At 39.6% G+C, this 24,525-nt stretch overlaps 1 protein-coding gene across 1 annotated transcript in view; it reads right to left on the minus strand.

Moving 5' to 3' along the window:
• CNTNAP4 (contactin associated protein family member 4) overlaps positions 1 to 24,525 on the minus strand; it is a 237,277-nt gene that overhangs the window by 175,380 nt on the left and 37,372 nt on the right. The window contains exon 2 of the mRNA XM_036440763.2: positions 23,315 to 23,425. Coding sequence (XP_036296656.1) covers positions 23,315 to 23,425 — 111 coding nt within the window. The remainder of the gene's footprint in view (positions 1 to 23,314; positions 23,426 to 24,525) is intronic.

The raw sequence follows: 24,525 nt of genomic DNA on the forward strand, positions 1-24,525 counted from the left end.
AATAGATATAATGTTCTACAATAGCATCATGGAATAGGATACAAATAGAACTCAGTGTCTGAAGCCAGCAGGTACAATATTCTCCTTGCACACACTCAAGTCTGGAAATGCTCAGATTGCAGACCCTTTAGCTACACAAATGAATTGCTTCCTCTGACATCCAAGCCCCATAGGCAGTCCCATCTGGCTCCTAGCCTATGTACAAATAGAGAGGAGCACACAAGAGTTATGATTTTATTAAAACTATAGAGGAAAATATGCTCTTATGTGACATGTGTCAAAATTATAATACATCACCATTCATTTTACCAGTGGCTGACACCCATCTAATTTTGTTTAATTATCAATTATTGCATGGGTTTTAAATGATTTCTTTACCTTGAAATATAAGATAAATCAAGTTTCAATGCATTTGATTTTGGGATATAAAATAGAGAACAGATGCAAATGTAACAAACCACTGCTGGGTGATTTTTTCTAATCAAGAAATGTATTAATCAATCTGATTTAAACCTATGCTTGCAAACTTGCAATTTTATCATTGCACCTGCTAAACCGAGAAATAAATACCTTCTAAGATTATATACCACTAACTACTCTGTATTAAGAAGAGTAGGCAACTATTTCCCTGCCTCCACCAACATAAAAATCAGCTCATTTTGAGGGAGCATGATGGAGCCTGCCGAGATGTGAAAGGTAGGAACTACAGGCCAAAAGGCGGGGGGAAATCTCATTCTGCTCTGTTTATCTCTCTCCTATTCCTATTTGTAATGAATAATGGAAAGTTCTAAATTGTCCTTTTTGATAAAAAGAAAGTCTCACAAAGCAACCTCATTTCCACTCAAACCAATGAGGCCTCTCACACAATTGTCAGGCCACCTATCATAGTCCAGGGCTCTCAGTGTATATTGATCCACCGAGTCATAATAAAGTAGTGCTTCCAGCTGGGAATGAGAGTTAATGCAAACATTTTCTGGATCAGAAAAGACGGACAAAGAAATGGCCTGCTTCTGCCCAGCCAATTTCAAACTGCTCCTGGCACTGCTGAGAATCTCACCCACACCCCAGCGTTTTCCCACACACTGCTCCCACCGAGAAGAATGGGGCGCCTGAAAAACAGCATCTGAGCAGACGCGGCACGGTGCACAGCAGCTGCAGTCATTACAAAGCGCAAATTCTGTGATAGCCAAAATGAAGAATCGATCACTGGCATTGATTATTGTGTTGCAATTGTTACTGCTTTATTATGTTATTTTTTCTGAAAATAAAATGGAGGTCAATGTGTTGTTGCTACTGGGAATTTGCATTATAATTTTGAAAACTAGCACAAAAAGGAAAAAACATTTTTAAGTTGTAATAAAAATAAATAAAGGGCGGAGAAAATTTTGGAAGTGATGAATAAGAATAGGGCCTTAATTAGAGTAATGGTTTCATCGTTCACTGAGGTGAGTATATTAACTATGTACAGGTTTCTGTCTACCAATTGTCAGGGAGAGAGAAGTGACCCCCTCTACCACGCTCGAGTTCTTGTGGGTGGACTAAAAATATAATTGAGCAGATTAAGAGGAGAAAAAAAACAACAATTTAATTCATACACACGGGAGCTCATAAACGATGCTCCCAGGTATGAAAGAATCAGTCAGCCTTTTATGCTTTCTGACAAAGAAACAACAAATGTGTGAAGAACTGGCAGGACAAAGAAACTTAGATTTGGGTGCTCATTAGTGAAGAATCGAAGCAAAGTTTGGGTTTGGGTAGCAAATGAGAAAAAAAAAAAAAAAAAAAAAAAAAGGATGTGTGTTTACCCGTTTCTGGGCCTTGAATTCCCCGGCGGGCGATAAGAATGTCTCTCTCATTAGCCTGCAGGTGCAGAGAGGGCACCTTTCACACGGGAGATTTATCTCCCGCTTTCAGGAGGACAGAGAGTCACAGGGGTCAGAGTGTTCTTGCACCGGCTGTCACTTAAGTAACTTTAATTCGAAATAATCAATATGCCATTGTGGGACATTTGGGGGAGGCATGCCCTGGGCCCTGACACAGTCATTCTTCAATAAAGTGGGGGTTTTTTAATTAGCAATTTGTAACTTTAGGAAATATGAAAGTAATATTCCCAGAGTCAGCGAAGCTCAATAGTCAAACATAGATGTCAGGAACTTTATATTTTTATTTAAAGGCACCATTTTTTTCTCTTCAGCAGACGCATAATTGAGTAGACAAATATTGTGCTGTGTTATACACCCTTCATAAAATGTCTGAAGCCTAACACATTGCACGATTATATGCAGGTCAGGACCCAAATTTCCAAGCCTTTTATGCTCCTTAACATAAAAATAGGAGGGATAACATGATGATATGGGCATTACATGGAATTCCCAGGTGATCTACAAGTGAAGTTTTCATAATGAAGTTATGATTTTCATGATTCTTGAGAAATGATGCTTTAATTAAAAACAAAAACAAGCACAGCTGGTGTGGTTCAATTGTTGAGCATCAACCCAATTGAACCAGAAGGTCACAGTTCAATTCCTGGTCAGGGCACATGCCCAGAGTTGTGGGCTAGGTCCTCAGAAGGAGGCATGCAAAGGGCTGAGCCAATCAATGATTCTCATCATCGATGTTCTATTCCTCTCTCCTCCCTTCCTCTCAAAAATCAATAATATATATATATTTTTTAAATAAATTAATTAACAATAAAAACACACAAGCTTTTTGCTTTGCCATGTTGACATCCTGTACCTTTGAATATTCATCTGGCTCAATAAATGAACAGAGAAAAAAGCATCAGGAAATGAAGTCACGATCGAAAATCTGTCACTTACAGCAAGTCTCTCCTTTAGCTCCATGTGATGTGGCAAATTCTCGTTTGTTTGTTTTTCTCAACCTCTCTGACCAGCCCTTTTCAACATATTTCATAGAGTTCCCTTTCTCTGCTTTTGTTGAAAAGCTAACATAACTCTCTTCTCCTTTTGCTTTATAGTATCGGTGGACTATGTTTATCATGCCTGCAGCTACAATTATTAATTTTGGTTTCAGATGATGAAGCCTGAATCTTTATTTATTTTTATTTTTTTAAAATATATATTTTATTGAATTTTCACAGAGAGGAAAGGAGAGGAATAGAGAGCTAGAAACATTGATGAGAGAGAGTCATCAATCAGCTGCCTTCTGCACGCCCCTTACTGGGGATGTGCCCACAACCAATGTACATGCCCTTGACCAGAATCGAACCCAGGACCCTTTAGTTCGCAGGCTGATGCTCTATCCACTGAGCCAAACCAGATTCAGCCTGAATCTTTATTTTTAGCTCTGACTTTCTTTTGAAGTCTGTATCCCAAATTCTGAATACTTCCTATAGATCTATTCATGGATGCGCGCGCTCTCTCTCTCTCTCTCTCTCTCTCTCTCTCTCTCTCTCTCTCTCTCTATATATATATATATATATATATATATATATATATATATATATATATATATCTCAAGTTCAACGTTCCAAAAATGGACACCCTACCTCCCATCAAAACCAGATGGCCACATCCTCATATCTTCTATCCAATCAGACTAAAATCTTGGGATCATTTCTAATTATTCCCTTGAGTAACAAATATAGAAAGTTTTATATGTATAGAAATTGCCAAACCTGGTCTATATTCCTCCAAAGTGATTTTCATCGTCACTTTAGCCTTTTCATTATCGGTACCTTATCATTGCAACCACTCAGTTATAAAGTGATTTTTCAGTATTTACTTGCAGGTTGCTGGGGATATTGTTTTGAATTGAGTAAATGAAAGAATGAAAAACATGACAACATCTGAGACATCTCAGTGAGGGAGAACTGGCAGGGCCTGGTGACCTGTGGTGACCCCCAGATATTAGATGCAATGAGGGCAAGGAGGAGGCAGAGGGCAAAGTCAAGGCTGAGAACTTGGAAAGCTTTCTGGATGGTGGTGCTGAGAGTAAGGAATGACCAGTGGAAAGGATATCTGACAGATGTGAAAGGGGAGGAATGAGAGTCCGGAGGAAGGCCAAAGAATTAGGCTTGCTTTAGGCCTGGGGGCAGCTCTTCTAGGATGAGGAGAGTGGAGCAAGGCCCACGTGGGGTTTGAATAAGTTTATAGGGTTTGGAGAAGAAGACAGAAAATGGTTTTCCTGCCTGTGGCCTATCCTTTCTATCATAAATCTTTAATATATGTCTCTAGAATAACTAATCTGTTTTTAGCCATTGTTCCCAGAGATGTTTTGGTAATAGCAGGTTGGGTAATTTTTCTCCTGGTAACAAAAAGGCATCCTTTTTGGAACAACATTAATAGAATTTCAATCTGGCATAGGAGCTTCAGAAAACCATACAATTGGCTATGAAGTCTATTGACATTCTCCATGATTTCATTTCAATTGTTTATATTCCTATCTCTCACTCAACAAGGACTTTCTTTCCTCCATCTCTTCAACTCCTGCTCAAGTACTACCTCTCTCACAATCTAGCTTGTTACATGTAAGAACTTTGTAATATAAGGGAACTGAGTTGATTTATGTTCATTAAATATATAACTAAGAATAAAATCCAAATTAGAATACCATCGTCACATTTGAATCCAACCAGGTGACATTTTTTGTGGTCAGACATAAAAGTGAGACTTGCTGTTGAGTGAATTGCTATTGTTCTAAGTCAGTCACACGCAGAGCAACTGAAGTAAATTAGGTAGATTCTGAGATGACTTCAGAAGGTAAAAGGGTTTATCTAGCTTTCTGATAACAAAATGATAGACTTTTTATGAGAAAATTGACATTTCAAAGGATCATAAACTCTCTTTTCATCATTTCTTTTATTAGAAACATTCTGATTAATTCCCATCAATCTTTTTTTTGGAGTATCTGAAATGTGTCTTGAATTCCAATAAATGAGTAAATATTGGTTGAATATTGATTTAATAAGGTATCTTATATGATTAAATATCTTAAAATTTAAATTAATTATTCTGGTTTATATAGTTTACAAAGTAATTATATTTTGTTTTTGAGCAATCTCAACACTATTAACAAACTCTCCTCACATCTTTTCAAAATAGAAAAGAGGCAGAAATGAGATATTTCTAATTCTTAATAAAAATCATGGAAACAAAAAAACTAGAAAGTTATATCACCTTCTTTAACATCTCCAAATGCCGTCCCTCATGGAAAAGAATATAGTCGCATTGACTGGTTCTGATTTTTAGTACTAAATCACACACAAACTTTTCAAACAGAGAAAATAATACAAGGAAAACTTTTGCTACATTCTGATCACCCTCATTAATAACCACAATTACATCCTAAGACCATGCCCCAAAATGTCATCAGTATATCCATCATCTAGTGCAGTGGCAAGGAATGACTCTGGACCTGCCAGCTCTCAACAGAAACCACTTATGTATTCTACAATGTACTGAGTGCTTCACTGCCCTAATTCATAGGATTCTCACACTAAGCCTATGGGATGGCCCATTGTAGACATAAACAGACAGAGGCAAAGGGAAGTAGAGTCACTTGCGAAAGGGCACAGAGCTGCAGTAAAATCAGGCAAAATCCTAAACACAATCTGACTCCAGAGCATGTTCTTAACATACAGTGTGGCTTCACAGTCACTCCAGTTTATCTTTTATGAAAGAGCAGGATGACGCATAGCAGGTGATGCATATTACCTGAGGAAGTGAGGAACGGAAACAGAGCACACACTAAGGAAGTATGGGGGGGCGGAGTGTACTGCTGGCTGAGTGATTAGGAAACAGATACTGTGAGTAGGTTCTGGGGTAGGATTGTGAAAGTTCACAATAAAGGGTTGGAGTCTGCCAAGCAGAGGACTGACATAGGGCAGACAAATGCGAGGCCCATTTTTCAGGATGGCAGTAATTGGACTGAAGGGAAGGAGGAGGCATGGAGAGGGCAGTGGTCATTAAGGCAAGAAAGGAGAATGGAGCCAGGCTGTAGAAAGTCTCCTTTCAAAGCTAAGGAGACAACTGCCGAACTTTTAGCATCTGAAGACATCTTAGAATGTGTTTTGTGTTTGGCACACATGGGTATCACAAATTTTAGGGTAAGTTAATTTAAAAAAAAGATCATCCACAATTTTAAATGTGTGCAACACACAAAATTGTAAGATCACTAATACCAAATGTTTTTATTGATATTGTTCTACAAGATCGTATTTGTGATCTTTCACCAAGCTCTACCCGGCTGACATGGATAGTTTTATCTGTATGGGTAGCTTCCACAGCCAATTGGTTTAACTTCTCACTTTTCATATTTACTAAATAAGAGACCTTAACTCACATCTATATGTCATGGAGAAAAACAGAAGATGTACATCATAGATATGCAAAATAATGTATTTATATATTTACTTATTTTTTTAAGCAGCAAACAATCAAGTCCTGGAAACATGTTAAACTCTTTTGGTTTGAGTAGTTCGATTTTAGGTTTTTGAACAATCTCACCCTATTAACAAACTCTCCTCACATCTTTTCAAAACAGAAAAAAGGCAGAAATTAGATTTTTAAAATACATTAGTCTAATTTTTGCATCACAGTCCAACTTTTAAAAGAAATTACAATATCTTTTTCCAACATCATTACGTTTTGTCTCAGAAGAGACAAGTTCAGGTAGGCAGTGGTATGCTGGTAAGTTTTTAATAAGCTGTCCTCTGGGGGGGGGAGAAGTCCCGCTTTGATAGCATTTGTCAATTCCTATGGTGTAAATACTCCCTCCATAACAGATTTCAAGCTCCCAACCTGATAATTCTGAATTGGAAGAGCTGTTCACAGTGGGCTCTCACGAGCCAGCAGGTTATTAATCGTATCTCAGATAAGCTTCTTTAGCAAAGCGGTTGGAATCATACTGCGGTTATGAATTTCTCAGTTACAGCCTCAGGTGTGAAAAATGCATTTTTTTTTCCTAACTCAATCTAATTTTCTCCCTCGAGCTCCTATTCTGCCTGATGTATAAAATCAATCTAATTGTTTCAGAGGAACTCAGTCCAGTTCATGGATTACTCAGGCAATTCAGGATTAAATGCCTGTCACCTTCAGCTTCCAAGTGCTGGCAGGAACCTCCCTCCCCTCCTGCTGGCCCCAGAGTTAGTCCCGGTGCACCGCAGGGGAGACCCCCTGCTTGGTGCTCCATGTGGGCTGTGAAGGATCCCGACATCCAAACATCTTCCACCGTGCTCCATGGTGACCTGTCACAGGTCAGCTGCAACATGCCTTATCACAGCATCCTGATATTCTCCCCACACACACACACCCAGGTAAGACATTGCCCACACCCACCGCCTCATTCCTGAACATCTGAATCCCTTCTTGGTGCCCACAGTAACTCCTGATCTTCCTCACATGCCATCTGGGACTGCCATGGGGTCTCTGCCACACCACTGCTTTTGCATGGCGGCAACATAATGATTTAGCAACTTCTCTTGGTGGAGGGGAATCTCTTCTTCAAGCACCTGCTCTAACCACCCTTTCAAACTCACATCATTGACCGAGAATGAAGGGCTCTCTACTGATTATGGACTTGCTAGTAGTTTGAGGATAGGACTGCAGGGACAATGAGTCTTCACACCTGCTTGCTCATGTCTACACCTCCTCCTTCCTTCCCAACTCTCCTTCAAGCTGGCCATCTTCTCCCTCTTTAGACCTAAAAGGTGCCATTTTTGTTCCCAAACTGTAGATGTCTCCCTTAAGTATTGAGGGGTGTGTGCCTCTCTGAGCCAGGAAGGGAGATGAAGGACAAGTATGTGGAGATCATGCCCATTGCTGGTCCTCAACTTATCCCACATTTAGAAGTAGCCTGTCAGGGCATTATTACTGTCATTAAAAATGTCTATTTCATCTTAGTAGAGGAGTTTATGTTCTAACCTTTCTCAACATCAGCCAGCACATTTTAATTTTAAAAAAGCAGAATTTACTGCCCAATTTTTGAACTCTTGACAATGACCATAGTTTAGTAAGACTGTGATGCTGAGACACGTCACTGACTGCCAACTCTCCCCTGGGCACAAAGCTCCCGTCGTCTACCCAGTGTCGCCTCAGCCCAGGTACTCTGCATCTCCCAATCTGCAAGTGGCTCACCAAATGAGCCACAACACAAGGAGGGAGTTTTCTCCTGCCATATGGTTCACCAAGGCAAACCACAGTGAAAGGCTGGTGTTTTGCTCATATAAGCAAGAGCAGAATTAAAACTCAGAAATCAAAGTAGTTCTTCCACTGAATGAAACAGATGTCTATTAGCATCTTCTCATAATATTTACCCCTCCATATTCTTTGCCACTAAAAAGTAGTTTGTGATACTGTCTTGAGAGAGGAATTTTATACACAACTTGTTCTGCTTTGCTGTCCAAGATCATTGTTAGTAATGAGATGTTTTTGCTATTAGGAGTGTAACTTTGATGTACGTGTTGCTCTATTCTTTTCTTTTATAGGAAAAATTCATAACATTTGCATTAGAAATCACTGGTTTAGTTCCTTTTAATAATTTTTAACTATTGAAATACTCTGTTGAGACAGCATTCTCCTGGTTTACTTTAATCTTTGAGCATATTTTACAGAGTTGATTTAAAATCTTTGTCTAGTAGGTCCAATGACTTTGCTCTGTCTAGCTAGCCAGCACTTTTCTTGTTAGATGCTTGTATGAAATCACCACAGTCAAATATTCACATATCCCAGTGCGTATGTTTTATTCTTCATACTAAAATCAGCCACTCCTTATGTTATGACATGTTCTGAACTTCTATTTCTTACATGTCTATTTCCTTTTTTCTTCAGTTGATTTTAGAGAGAGGAAGGGAAAGTAACATCAGTGTGAGAGAAACATCAATTGATTACATCCCACATAGGCATGACCGAGGTTTGAACAGCAACCCAGGTATGTAATCTGACTGAGAATCAAACCCGCTACTTTTGGTATACAGGTCAACACTCCAACCAATTGAGCCACACTGGCCACGGCACATGTTTATTTCTTTTATGCTCTTATGCATCAGTGATGCATTAACTTATATAGATTTTTAGTAATCATGGAATTAATATGATGTACTACTAACAGGAAAAGAGCAAGTCTAATAAATATCAGTAATAGCTATACTCTGTTAGTAAATGGGAGGCAATTGATAAATTATAGTTTAATTTCTGGAAGTTTGTGACTTTTTTTCTTCGTTTTTCCCTGGAGGTTAACAAATTATCTGCTCAACCTCTGCAGAATATTAGCTGGACAGGGAAGCACATTCAGAAACACCTATCCATGCAATAAAGGTGGGGGCTAAGGGTCTTAAGCAGGCACAAAACAAGGTCAAAACTGCACTTTAATTTTTTTTAAATTAAAATATAGGTGACTAAAATACAGAAACTAAAATATTAGTTTCAAGTATACAACTAAAATTAACTCTTCTTGGGAAAGGGTTCAAAATTGCATGACCGGTTAGGTGTATCCTATCTAATAAAAGAGAAACATGCAAACTGACCATACCTCTGCTAATAAAAGAGAAACATGTAAATTGACCATACCTCAGGATTGACTATGCAAGTTAACCCAACCAAGATGGTGGTCAATTTGCATATACAGGCGCAGAGCGAAGATGAAGATAGTGTAGAAGGAAGCCAAGTGCTGCAGAAGGGAGCGAAGCTGTGGATAAGCAAGGAGGAGGAGCAGAGAAGAAGGGAGAGAAGCAGGCAGGGCAGTGGAGACTGCCACAGGAAGCCCTATTCTTGCAGGAATCTTCCTGTAACAGGCCTCTAGTGTTAAAATAATATTGTTAAGAAATCAAAAAACTGCCCTGACCAGTGGTGCTCAGTTGTTTGAAGTGTCAGCTCATACAGCAAAAGGCCATGGGTTCAATTCTCAGTCAGGGTCACGTACCTGGGTTGCAGGTTCTAACTCTGGCCCCAGCTTGGGTGCATTTGGGAAGTAACCACTCATTGTGTCTCTCTCACATTGCTGTTTCTCTCTCACACTCTCTCCCTCCCTTCCACTCTGTCTAGAAATCAAAGAACTACATTGGGATGGTAGCAATGAAAACAAAACCCCCCAAAAAAGGAATATAAGAGACGAAGGGGGCGGGGGGGCAGGAGAGAGAAAGAGAGAGAGACTACAAACCAGGAATGCACAGAATTTATCATCTTCAGGAAGAAGGACAGGAGAGAAATAAAAAGTGATTCTATTAATTTTAAGCCATGGTGATTTAGATAACCACCAGAACCAGAAAAGAAAAATCATTACAGGGAGAAGCTGGTTTGGATCTGTTGAGCTTGTTAGTGAAGACATCTCGCAGGCAGCTGGGAAATTCCAGCAGGCAATTGGAAAAAATAAAGAAAGGAGATTGTTAGATGTGATCCTCTCCAGCACCAATGTAGGAGGGGTTGGCACAGACCTTCTACTGAGGCCCTGGCAGTGGACAGGCCACCGAGGGAGGGCGTGCGCAGTGCCAAGGTCAAGGAGGCGGCTCTGGGAAAACCTTGTAAACAGTCTCATTTTAGCAAGTCTGACCTTGCTTTTCATTTTTATACTGTCAGATATTTTTATATGGTCCATATTAAGTCAGTTACATTTTATATGGCCAATTTCATAGTCAATTTTATATGTGTCCCTTTTATTTTATTTTTTTAAAATATTCATTATATGCCAAATTTTTAAAGGGATAAAAAAAAGATAAGATAAAAACAATAAATAATACTCAAAACACTAAATGTGATTTTAGGCTTGCTTTCTACTTAAGTTATTAGAGCTGTAAGGCCCTGACAATTCCCACTAAGGGAGAAAATCTGATATAAAGTCCTTTTTAAGAAGAAACACAGAGAAGCCCTTATAAAATAATGATAAAATCATGTAATTTGTCAACATCTTTTTCTCGTGGAATTTCATCTACAGAGCAGCCTTCAAAAGGGTTAATTTATAGAACTATTAGATGGATAGATAAGTTATATATAAATATATATGAAGTGACATTAGCAAGATGGCAGAATAGGTCTCCAGCTCACATCCCCTTTAACAACAATCTGGCAGCCATCCATGGACAAAATCCCTCTCCTGAGAGCTCTGGGATCCAACCCCAGGTCAGAAGCAATCCTGCCTCCCAGGGACCCACAGGCAGTACTGACTGTGCCCTGGAGTCAGGCCCACCCATTTTGGTCCAAGTTATGGTCGAAAGGTAGTCCTGCCCTCCCAGTGACCAGGCAGGAGACACACCTACCCATGTCCCTGTGGCAGACCAGCCAACCTCAGTCCAACTGCAGATCGTGAAGTGGCCCCATAACCTGGTCCCAGGTCCCCACAGCTGTCATCAGGGAGCAGTCCTGCTGGGAGACAAGCCAGTTGCTACCCCCAGAGGTAGGCCCTCTCGCCCCGTCTTACTGTGCATATGGAAGTGGTCCTGTAACCCAGCTCTAGCTCCTCTCAGCTGAGGTCCAGGAGCAGCCCTGTGACCTGGCTCCAGCTCCTCTCAGCCACAGTTCAGGCGCTGTCCTGCCGGAGCAGTTACCCAGCAGGAGTCACGTACCTCCAGGCCACTGAAGGCAGGCCTGCTGACCTTGGTTTGACTATAAATCTTTATTTTATTTATTTATTTTTTTTACTTATTTTTTTAATATATTTTATTGATTTTTTTTGCCCCCCACCCTCCCTCCCTTACATACCCTCCCTCCCCAGAGTTTTATGTCCATTGGTTGTACTTATATGCATGTACACAAGTCCTTCGGTTGATCTATTATCTCCCCCAGATCTTCCTCCCCTCCCCACTGTAATTTGACAGTCTGCCTGTTGCTTTACTGTCTCTATATCTGTCTCTTGGTTCATCAATTTATAATGTTCTTTATCATCCACAAATGATCTTGAAGCAGCCCTGTGACCCGTCTCCAGCCCTGCCCTGCCTCAGTCAGGGGATAGTCAGCCCACACAGGGACCTGGCAGGAGGCACACCCATCCATGCCCCCATACGCAGGACCCTGAATTGACCCTGTAAGTTGGTTCCAGCCCCTCTCGAACAGAGTATGGGACCAACCCTACCTTCCCAGGGACCTGCCCAGTGATGCTCCTTCTCATGCAGAGACAACAATGCAAGGACACACAGATTGCCAAAAGTCAGCAAGCATGACACCAAAGGACATTAATACACTCTCAACCAAAAAAAAGAAATGAAGGCCTTTGGACTGCCTAACAAAGAATTCAAAATAATCATCTTAAAGAAGGTCCATGAGATACAAAAGAACACAGACAGACAAATAAAATCATGATAAAATAAGGGGGGAGATGGGAGTATGAATAAAATGAGCAATTTAACACTTCTAAGAAGCCTTATAAGATGCATCTAAGGCCGAAACCGGTTTGGCTCAGTGGTAGAGCGTCAGCCTGCGGACTGAAAGGTCCCAGGTTCGAATCCGGTCAAGGACATGTACATTGGTTGCGGGCACAACCCTGGTAGGGGGTGTGCAAGAGGCAGCTGGTCGATGTTTCTCTCTCATCGATGTTTCTAGCTCTCTATCCCTCTCTCCTCCTCTCTGAAAAAATCAATAAAATATATATATATATATTTTTTAAAAAAGATGCATCTCAGAACTTTCTATCCTGAGGACAAACAGGGGAACATTTTATCCATCAGCTTTCATCCTCTGTGGTCAAGGTTAGCCTCACGGGCAGACAATACACCCCATTCCCCACCATAGCGTGTATGCTGCCTGTGGATTCCCTGGGACAGACAGATCCTCTCTCAGCATCAGGAGGCCACAGGGCAGGAAGCCATAGGTAAGTGGCCCAGCCAGAGATGAGGCCCTGTGACACCTTCGGCAAGCTGGACTTGGTCCTCACCACAGGGGCTGGGAAAAGAGATGGGGCTGAGAGGATGTGTCACTCAACTAGTGTCAGATTACAACACATCTTCCATTACAATAGTCTCTAACACTAGTGAATTCAAAAAAGGTGGTTTCCTACTCATAGTTATCCTCACACTTCTGCTCCATCCCGCCCTGGGGAAGAGGCTCAGGACATGTAAGCACAATATCAGAGAAGGAAGCTCTATGCCCTGGCTCTCACTGTTTCTGTAGTTACACCCCGCCCCCCACCACCACCACCACCACCACCTATCCACCCACCTGGCCATCAGAGCAAATGGACATTCTAGCCAAGAGGGGGCGTTCTCATTCTGAGGCCCTTCACACACCTCAGCTAACATTTTGTTTAGAGCATTTTGCATTTATATTCATGAGAGAGAGCTAGTTTTAATTTCCCTTTCTTGTTTGCCCTTGACAGGGTTTGGCATCAAGGTGATGCTAGCCTCACAGAATGAGTTGGGGGAGTATATGCCTCTTTTTCTGTCCTCTGGAAACAATTATATAAAATTAGAGTTATAGCTTCCGTTAAAGTGTTCGGAAGAATTCACAGATGAAGATTTTAGCCTGGAGTTTTCTCTGTTGGAGCATGTAAATTATGGATTTACTATCTTCAACAGACAGAGGAATATTTAAATATTCTGTTTCATTTCTTGGGTTCAATTTTGTAGGTCAGGTTTTTCAAATAATTTTTTGATTCATTTAAATTTTCAAAATTATTAGCAAGAAGTTTAAAATATCCTCTTATATGTTTTGTCTTATTGATTTTTCTGTATTGCATGTCTTCTACTTCATTAACTACTGCGCTTTTCTTTTTTTCTTTTTTGTCTCCTGTTCCTTACTTTTGGTTTCATCTATTGTTCTCCTAATGTCTTGAGAAATTGAGAAGTATGGATGGATCATTAATTAATACTTAGCTTTCCTTTTTTTGGAATATAAGCAATTAAGGCTATCAATTTGGTCTGAGCTGCAGTTCACAATTGTAATCTATAGTATTTTGTTATTACTGAGTTCTGTAATTTCCAGTGAGATTTCGTTTTTAGAGGTGCGTTAATTAAATTCCACACCTTTCTGGACTTTTTAATATTTTTAATTATTGATTTCTACCTTAATTGTATCCAGGGCACTTCCTGTGTAAGTTTTAAATCCTTGGAGATTTGTTGAAATACTGTTTATGACCCTGAATAAATTTAAGTAAATATTCCAGTACACTGCGTAAGAAAGTGTATTCTGGAGCTATTGGAGGCAGAGTTTTATTTTGCAACACATTAAAATATAAATTACATATTTGCATGTTTTCTCAAATTTGTTAACTTTGCTGTTAAAATCTTCTGAATTTCCATGACCTAATTCTTCAATGAGCTACAGAGAGAATTCTATTAAAAACCCCTCACGGTGATTTTGTGTTTCAATTATATTGTCTATTTCTCCTATTATTTCTGTCCACTTCTTTTATATATTTTGAAACTGTGTTGTTTGGCGCAGAAAATGTCAGGCTCTCTGTACGCTATTTCCTTTCTCTGAACCTTGCCCTGAAGGCCTGGCTCTCTTGGTTTCTCTCAGATATCCCTAAGCCATTAACACTTTCTAGCTGGTTTACTTAGTGTATAAAAACAGCTGTTATGGGCTGAATATTTGTGCCTCATCAAAATTCACATGTTGAAGAAGCTATAACCTTCAACATGGTGACATTTGGTACTTTGGGAGGTAATAAGTTTAGATTAGGTCTTCAGAGCGAAACCCTCATGATGGGATTTGTGTCTATATAAGGAGAGAAAGACAGAAAGACCTCTATCTGCACATGCACCAAGTAAAGGCCATTCCCACACAGTGAGAAGGCATTTGTCTACAAGCCAGAGGGGGCTCTCACCAGGAACCAAATCTGCTGACACCTTGGTCCTGACTTCCCCACCTGCGGAACTATAAGAATATCTATTGTTTAGCCACCCACCCAGTTGATGGTATCTTTGTTATAGCAGCTGAAGCTCATCAAGACACTAATGTTTCTAAATTAATCAGATAACCAGTCACCTTGCTAAACTCAGGTCCTTGACCATGAGGTAGGACAAAGTCTTAGGTAAAATGTCATCATCTAGAATTTCCTGGGGGATCAGGGTGTGGAGTGGACTGCACCTGAAATAGTTTCTGCCCCTTCTTTGTCCTGCTTCCTCCACTCGGTTCCCGTTTTCTCCTGGGAGCTGGCCCCAACAGGTATTTTCTCGGAGATCTAACATAAAATTTAAGACTTAACTCACTGTTTCTTAACTCACTGTTTATTTTCACTTTACCTACATGTGAACTTTTCCTGTTCAACAATGTGAACAATATTAGAGATACACAATTAAACTGTCCTATGTTATTGATAATTTGAAACTTTATATTTTAATTGGCCAAACTTGAGTCATTGTATCATTTTCAGTAGGATCATATTTATAATTTGTGGTGGTTGTTGTTGTTAATCCTTATCCGAAGATGTTTTTCCATTGATTTTTATGGAGAGTGGAAGAAAGAGGGAAATACAGAAAGAAACATCGCTGTGAGAGAAACACATCGATTGGTTGCCTCCTGCATGAGCCCTAACCAGGGCCCAGGCCAAAGAGGAGCCTGCAACCATGGTACAGGCTCTTGATCGGAATCAAACCCGGGTCCCTTTGGTCCGCAGGCTGACGCTCTATCCACTGAGCCAAACTGGTTTGGGCCATATTTATAATTTAATTGTTAGATTTTTATAACAGTTGACAAGACGTCCTAGGCCAGGAGCATTCTGTGTCTTCTAGTTTGAGATGACTTGGGACAATTTGCCATAAGGCACTCCACTATCCTCCCATTGAATCCATTTCACTCACTAACATGCTGTGAAAATTTCCATTATTAGAGTTAGAAAGAAAAGACGTTACCTATAGGATGTTTCAAATAAAAAAGAGTTCATTGTCATAGAATTTAGAAATTCTCAAATTCAACCCTGTGATTTCAAAGGAAAGAGGAAATATCATTTCCCCCAAGGCCAACCACCATTTAGTATTATAATCTAGTTTTCATGATTCCAAAACCAGCATTTTTTTTTTTTTTATCACTATAAATAACCTAGCAGTGGCTTTTTGGCTCACTCACTCATATTACATCATCAGATTGATTTAGAGCTAAGCAAAATGTGCTATGGGGCAGACAAGGACGATGAAAGGTACGATAGAAGGACTACCCAGACAATGGAGAGAGTCATTAGAAGAGGGGGAGACATGTCCTTAAGAGGGGGCAACACCCAAAGGAGAGAACCGAAAGGTCAAATGGACAATCATCTCTGGTGTTAAATCAAACGAATCTTCTTCAACAGAAGAAAAGTGATTCAATACTAATCCCAGAAATGACAGCAAACTCTCCTCTACTTTAATGAATAGAGGATATAAGCATATGGAGAAATGAGATGTAAATCTTTACTCATTTTTATTTCACCTTCTCAAGGTTAGTACACAAAATATAACCTGGAAGCACGAGTGACACCCCACTGACCATAAAATTGATTTCAACTTCATTCTCCACACCTTTATCAAAATGCTAGTAAGAAGAGAAATAAGCCCATCTGAGAAAGACAAATATCACATGATCTCTTATTTGTGGAATTTAATGAACAAAATGAATTAAATTTTTTTAATTTAAGACCCAAAGCATAGAGGCAAGGAACAGACTGACATACCTCGATGTGGGATTGGGGGGGGATGAGAAGAGATAAACCAAAGAACTTATATATTTATATGCATAGCCTATGGACATGGGCAATAGGATAGTAAAGAAATAGAGGGGGAGGCAGGGGGGAAATGGGACAACTTTATAATACTATCAACAATAAAAAGTATTTTTTAAAAAGTTAGCAAGTTTTTTAACTTCACAAACCAATTTCCAATGACTAAAAACATAAAAGTATTTTCAATAAAACCATCAGATCACCCTAATTCACAAACTTTGACTAAGGATATATAAGAACATTTTTTCTTTACTGCAAGCTAGGATGAACATATAAAATGTAATTATAAATTATTGACACTATTTTATTTTAAAATTAACCAGGAAGCCTAAATTCCCTGAGATTACCTTTGTAAGAATTAATGTATATATTTGGTCCTGTGAGGTTTTCTAAAATGGGGTTAATTGGAAGGTCACACTTTGAAATTGTTTAACACTCTCCTGGGGCTGGGCTTTGGTAATGCTCATGACCACACCACAGCACTGCGATCATTTTCAATAAGGCCAACAGCATTTTAGTACTTTCTTTATGCTTCCAATAGAAAAATTAGGGAATTAAAGCATAGAGGTTGCATATGTTTTCTGTCCTTACATGAGTAAGAAGTAGCAGGGATTTAAACCCAGGAATGGTGAATGATCCCAGATAAGTCTAATACCACAGGGTTTGTTCTTCACCTCAAATTTTATGATCCATGGGAGAGAATACCTAAGAAGCACAGCATATTTGCTAAGGTCAGTGCATTGGGGAAGCATGTGTTCTGTGCCTACAGGGGTGACTCTCAGAAATCTGACTATTCAGGGACTTAGTTGGGTTTAAGAGCTCTCATTTCAATTTTAGGAACTGTACATCTTCTAATCCCAGATAACACCTCATACTATCCTATCTAATAAAAGAGTAATATGCAAATTAGCCATCACTCCACCACACCCACCAGCCAATCAAGAGCGAGTGTACAAATTAATTCCAACCAAGATGGCTGCCACCACAGAGAGAGCAGGAGGCTTGGGTTTTTTCTGGCAATGGAGGAAGCCAAGATTTCTGCACACCATGACCAGCCCAGACCCCCACTCAAAGCTATAAAGTTTCAGTTATAGAAGATAAATAAATCCCAACAAAATGGCAGCAGCCACAGAGCTAAAGAGAGCAGGAGGCTTGAGTTGCCATCAGTGATGGAGGAAGCCAAGATGCCGCAGCCCTAGCCTGCCTTGGCCTCTGCTCAAGACTACAAAGTTTCAATTATAGAAGATAAATAAATCCCAGATACCAGGACCTCTACTTGGGTTACTGGAGGGCGTAGCCTGCCTGCAAACTAACATAGGCCCCTTGCTCAGTCTGCCCCAAATCCCAAGGGAACCCCTACCTTATATAGGACACCCTTAAGGGCAATCCAGCTTGCCCCCACCCATGCACCAGGCCTCTATCCTATCTAATAAAAAAGTAATATGCAGATTGACTATCACTCCAACACACAAGATGGCTGCTCCCATGTGGTCAAAGATGGCTGCCTCCATGTGGACACAAGATGGCCACCACAAGTTGGCCAGCACAGGGGGCAGTTGGGAGGGACCAGGCCTGCAAGGGGGGGGGGGGAGTTGTGGGTGATCAGGCCAGCAGGAGAGGGCAGTTGGAAGGGACCAGGCCTGCGAGGGAGGGCAGTTGTGGGCAATCAAGCCTGCAGGAGAAGGCAGTTAGGGGTAACCAGGCTGGCAGAGGAAGAAAGTTGGGGTGACCGGGCCTGCAGGGAAGGGCAGTGGGGAGGACCCAGGCCTGCCGGGGAGAGAAGTTGGGGGGGACCAGGCCTGAAGGAGAGGGCAGTTAGGGGTGACCAGGCTTGCTGGGGAGGGCAGTTAGGGGCAAACAGGCTGGCAGGGAAGCAGTTAGGCATTAATAAGGCTTGTAGGAGAGTGGTTAGGGGTGATTAGGCTGGCAGGCAAAAGCGGTTAGAGGCAAACAGGAAAGCAGGCAGGTGAGCAGTTGGGAGCCAGCAGTCCTGGACTGTGAAACGGGCAGTCAGACATCCCTTGAGGGGTCCCAGATTGCAGAGGGTGCATCCTGGGCTGAGGGACACCCTCCCATGCATGAAATTCGTGACCGAGCCTCTAGTCTTCAATAAATCAACAAACAAGTGCTGACAAGGATGTGAAGAAAAGAAAACCCTCATGCACTGTTGTGGGAATGCAGATTGGTGTAGCCACACGGAAAACGGTATGGAATTGACTCAAAAAATAAAAAATGGAACTGCTTTATGACAAAGAGATTCTACAATACTTCTTGGAATGTATCTGAAGAAACCCAAAACACTAATGTTATTATTTTTTTAATGTAATAATTATAAAAGATTTCATGCAATATGTTTGACAGCATGAAACATTCACCTCATCTGTTCTCTGAAGCACTGATATGCATCTTGCATATCTTGGGAATTTATCTTTGGGATTTTAATGTAAGCATAGTAGTTGTATGCAAACAAGTGCAATGATTAGGGGCAGAAAAAAATCGCCAAATATTTCTTCATAGGATGTTATAATTATTCACATTAGAAATATATCCAAGAATGAGAGTTCTCTGTGTTAATTAACTATATATGCTAATTTTGCTATAAATAGATTCTTGATTATAACAGCAGATTTTATATGCCTGGAACAGCATTGTTTCACAAGCATTTAGAGTAGATGGGTTTAGCTGTGGTTAAAAAAATAGATGATGGGAAAATACAGACAAATATTCAACTTTTTTGTGACACTGTGAATATTTTGATCTTACAGAGTAGATGAGAGAAAACAGGGATAGCTCAGAGATATTAAGGGTTCAGTTCCACACCACCACATAAAGTGAGTGTCACAATAACAGAGTTGTAATCTTCTTGCTAGTGGAGGCCTTGCCTTCAATTTGTGAAAAACCCAACATCTGTGAAGTGCAATAAAGCATAGTATCCCTGTATTTCTCAGTTATGGAAGCAATCTGTTTTATACTTTAACACATATACATATTATTTGTTTATATGCACACATATATAAATATGTTATTTTTTATCTTATGTACTGCTTTATTATTTTACTTGTATACACAAGTATATCACATTGCATTAACCCATTTCCAAGATTTCCAATTGGGATTATTTTGCAACCCCAGGAGCAGTTCTACATATATGGCTTCTTTAAATGCTGTCCTAAGAGTACACATTTGATAGACTAGCAAATGGTGCACTAGAACCTGTTTGAATTCTACATTGAAAATAGTAAAAATGTAAGTTGTCCATTATATTTCAAGCAATACTGAAACTACTACTACAAAGGCAGAGGGAGATTTAATTCCATTATATAGCCAGGAGTAGCAGTGATTGTTTTTTGATGTGTTGTTTACAGTTAAGTTTGGATTATAATTCTCTGAGCCATGGAGTCTGCCAGGTTCAAATTGAGATGCATCTTCCCAGAGCAAAGAGAGTAGGGAAAGAAGTTATTTACTCACTGGCACCTGTACTAGTTTCTCAGGGCTGCAGGAACACAGTATACTAACTGGGCAGCTTAAAAGAACAGATTTATTTTCTCAGACAGTTTTGGAGGCTATTAAGTCCAAAGTCAGGGTGTCAGCAGGTTCATCTCTCTCAGCAGGCCTTAGAGAAGAATCCTTCCTTGCCTCTTCCTTGCCTCCCGTAGTTGTATGCAACACATGACACTTTTTTTGGTTTGTAGCTCTCTCATTCCAATTTCTGCTTCTGTCTTCACCTCGCCTTCATCTGTCTTTTCTGTCCTTGCATTTCTCCAATTCTCCTTTTTATGATAAGGCCTTACTAATAGCCCACTCTAACCCAATATAACCTTAACTCATATCTGCAAAGACCCTATGTGCAAATAAAATCACATTTATAGGGATCAAGTCAAGAAGTGAAAGTTTCCTTTCAAGGACACAATTCAACCCACACTGGCGCTCAAGTAAAAAAATTAAATTAATATACCTTAAAAGAAAAAAGATTCCTTTTTCTTCTTCCCTGCTGGCCTAAATAAGAACATGAAGCCTTTTCCTGACTCAGTTCCCCCCTTAGAGTATCTAATCATTTTCATAGTTTCTACTGCACAGAGGGAAGGCAGTGGGCTATTGAACTTGGTTTCTCACTTCTTGCCAGGCAACCTTTAGCTCTTAAGTTTTCCAGATTCCATAGGAAAGAGGTCATCCTACCTGTGCTTGTAGGACACTGGGGACTTTAGTTGCTGATTCAGTTTACTGAATACATGGCTGAATACCCTCCCATAGCCTGATCTAAACACTACAAGGAATGTTGCCATACTAGGAATAATATATAGCCTTTAATAAATCACTCAAAATCTGACGTTCCTTTGTGAACGCTTCATGTAATTATGAGGGGGGAAAAGAAAAACTAAATGTAAAAGAAAAATGTAATCAAGTAGGTTGACAACCAGCAAAAGATAATTAAAATGAGCCTGTTTTGTTTCTCTGTTTCATTAACATGCAAATGAGATTCATGAAGTTTGATATTGTGTTTCACCAAGAGCCATAGAAACGAATTAAGAATGAAAATGAATCCCTCTGATGGAGGTTTCTGATGAGTATGTGAATTAATGAAAAATATAATTTTATCCAATTAATAACTTACATATACTTTTTGTGATTTATTGAACCTCAACAAATGAAATAAAAAATAGTCAAATTAAAGTTTGTATCTCTTTCCAAGAGCCAAATCCTATGAAAGCTTTTATTACTTAAATAGAGTGGTGGCAAATGTTAAACTCTGCTCTATTTTAAAGGAGCATGAGATGGACCTCAACCCAGAGCAATGCTGTGATGGCAGCATTCTCACTGGGAGGACCCTGGGTACAAGGTCAGAACGGGCCCTCAGAGGGTCCAGGAGAGCCTACTTGCCTGTGATCAATAAGGGATTCAGAATAGTAAATAGAGAAAGATACTCCAATGTGATCAATAACTCTCACTACAAGACAAATAAAGGTAAAAAGTTAACACAAAAATATTCAAGGCCCTCCCAATTCCCCATGCTACAAGGATCTCAGTGATTACTCTTAATGAGACTCTCACACTCAGAAATGCACATAGTTATGTCAATATAAAAGAAACACATTAGTGATTGTCTCAAATAATATGAGATAAAATTTAAAAAAAACTTAAATTTAAAATCATGCTAAATTATTAGGTGTTTATAATGTGTACCAGATGACAAAACACACATACACAGACAGACATACACACATGATCTACTTGCCATGCCTAATGTTCAGTGTACTCAAACATTAAACAACAGACCAAGAATAACATCAAGCAGTAAAATTAGAAGAGGTGGCTGACATATGGCATGCTAGAAGGGGATAATAAATGAGCAAATCTTGGTTTTAATAATATATGATGTCAGTGTGTACTGCTTTATGGCTATTAAAAATGTTTTCTGTGTTAGTTTCACCATAGAATACATGCACAAATGGCTTTTGCCTTAGCAGATTATGAAAAGGGACCATGATAATATTCTGTCCCCAAGTGCAGACTTTTGAAATTCTCTCTCTTATTTCTATAGCAAGTTGCCAATGAATTATATGCACTTTCCTTAAGCGAATTCAAGCAATTAAACACAACCTAACAGTTAACAATATGAGCTGAGTGTTCCTACAGGAGCATGAAAACTATTTAAGTTCCCATTCCTCAACAGGAGAGCAAATCACGTCAGCCACATTGAGAAGGAAACACACTGAGAGTTTATTATTCTAAGATAACTAGTAACTTTTAAAAGTACTTCTTTTGCCGAAACCAGTTTGGCTCAGTGGATAGAGCGTCGACCTGGGGACTGAAAGGTCCCAGGTTCAATTCCAGTCAAGGGCATGTACCTTGGTTGTGGGCACATCCCCAGTAGGGGGTGTGCAAGAGGCAGCTGGTCGATGTTTCTCTCTCATCGATATTTCTAGCTCTCTCCCTTCCTCTCTGTAAAAAATCAATAAAATATATTTTTAATTAAAAATTAAAAAGTACTTCTTTTTGTAAACGTCCTTGCTTATCTTGAAACAGAGGGCCAATAAAATTTTGATGGCTACTGCATACATAAGGATCGTAGAAAGATGTTCCTTGACTTACAACAGGGTTACCTCCCATTGAACCCATCGTAAGTTGAAAAGATCGTATGTCAAAAATGCATTTAACATACTTAATCTACTGAACACATAGTTTAGCTTAGCCTACCTTAAACATGCTCAGAACACAATATCCAGAAAAGGCTGGGACATAGTACACTACAGAGTATCGATTGTATACGCTTGTGATCATGTGCCTGACTAGGAGCTACGGCTCACAGCCGCCACCCATCATCACTTGAGAGTGTGGTACCACATTATCACTAGCTCAGGAAATGATCAGTGTGTACTGCTTTCGCATCACATAAAGTAAAAAGAAAATCCTAAGTCAAGCAATTGCAAGTCAAAGACCATCTGTACTGTTGTAGAAAAGTTTATTTTATAGGATATATAAAAAAGCTTGCCAGATTGAAGGACTTCAACTCTTCAGGTGCTGAATGATCAGACGAGATTAATATGGGATGCATCCCTCTGCCATTCCAGAGCCAATTCTATACGTCATGTACAACACATGAGTTTCTACCACTTGTTTATTTAGAAATGTACCTCCATTTACAACATATCACTTATAATGGTTTTACTAAAAGAGAATGGAAAATTAATGCGATGCATCACGATCCTCAGAGGGGAAGAAAAAGCAACAAACTTACCATCTCTTCGGTTTAGCCTTGCAAATCCAGGACCGTGGCTGCTGGAGAGCTCAGATGAACTGCTGAACGAGGCCTGAGACAGCGCGGGCACCAGAGGCTCATCACAGTCATCTGTCAAGAGGGAAAAGTCCGTCTAGATTAGCACAGTGCTGACAGCTTTCGTGGCTTCAACAGGTAAGAGAAACAAACAAAGCAGATAAAATTAAGAAAAACTAGAATCTCTAACAATATGCCCACTGCTTATATACAGTCTTCTCCTGCAGGTCTATTAAGTTCAATAAGAAAAAAAAAAAATGTAAAGACAAGAGAATATGAAAAAGGAGAAGGCAAACGTCATAGAAATGACAAAATAATATACCTTCAAGTAGAAAAGTTTTACTTAAACAAGAAACAAAAATACCCAATCAGTATATCTAATTTATAAACATTAAGGAAAGATTTCTAAATTTAGCTACACAAAAATTAAGAACTTATGATGGCTAAAAGTTATGTAAAATGAAAAGAAATATACCAACATATAGAAAATACTTGCAAAACAGTATACAATTTGTATTCCAAATTAAGGAAAACAAAACAAAACAAACAAAAAATAAAAACTACCTTTAAATCCATTAGAAAACACATTAGGGGAAAAAAATGGCACACGATGAAACCAGAGAGGTCACCAAACTGAAGCAATATACCAGTAAACTGATTTTCAAACTCATCAGAAAAAAAGAAGTATAAATCAAGATCACAATTAGATACTATTTCACAGATGTTAGATAAGCAAGATTCCAGAAGTCTGACAACACCAGATCATCCAGACAGTGTGGGCTAAGAGAAGCTCGAAGGACTGCTAGTGGGATTGCAAATTTGAGCAACTACTTTAAAAAAACCATATGTCAACTTCGACCTTCCATACCCCACGTTCCACCAATTCCACTGACAGGTCCTCCCTGAGAGAGTGTCCCTACGATGAATCACTGCTCTTAAGGCACTTTGAGATCTTACTCAGGACACAACACAAAAACAAGTGTTTCCTGTATTCCATGAAAAGAAAGAGGTTGAGAAGCAGTGACCGAGATCCGTGGTCGGCAAACTGCAGCTCTCAAACCACATGCGGCTCTTTGGCCTCTTGAGTTTTTAGCAATGGCCAGTTTAGGAGTATCCTAATTAAGTTAATAACAATGTACCTACCTATATAAGTTTAAACAAATTGGATCTCAAAA

This window comes from Pipistrellus kuhlii, unplaced genomic scaffold, assembly GCF_014108245.1.
Source record: "Pipistrellus kuhlii isolate mPipKuh1 unplaced genomic scaffold, mPipKuh1.p scaffold_m20_p_17, whole genome shotgun sequence".
Taxonomy (NCBI): Eukaryota; Metazoa; Chordata; class Mammalia; order Chiroptera; family Vespertilionidae; genus Pipistrellus; species Pipistrellus kuhlii.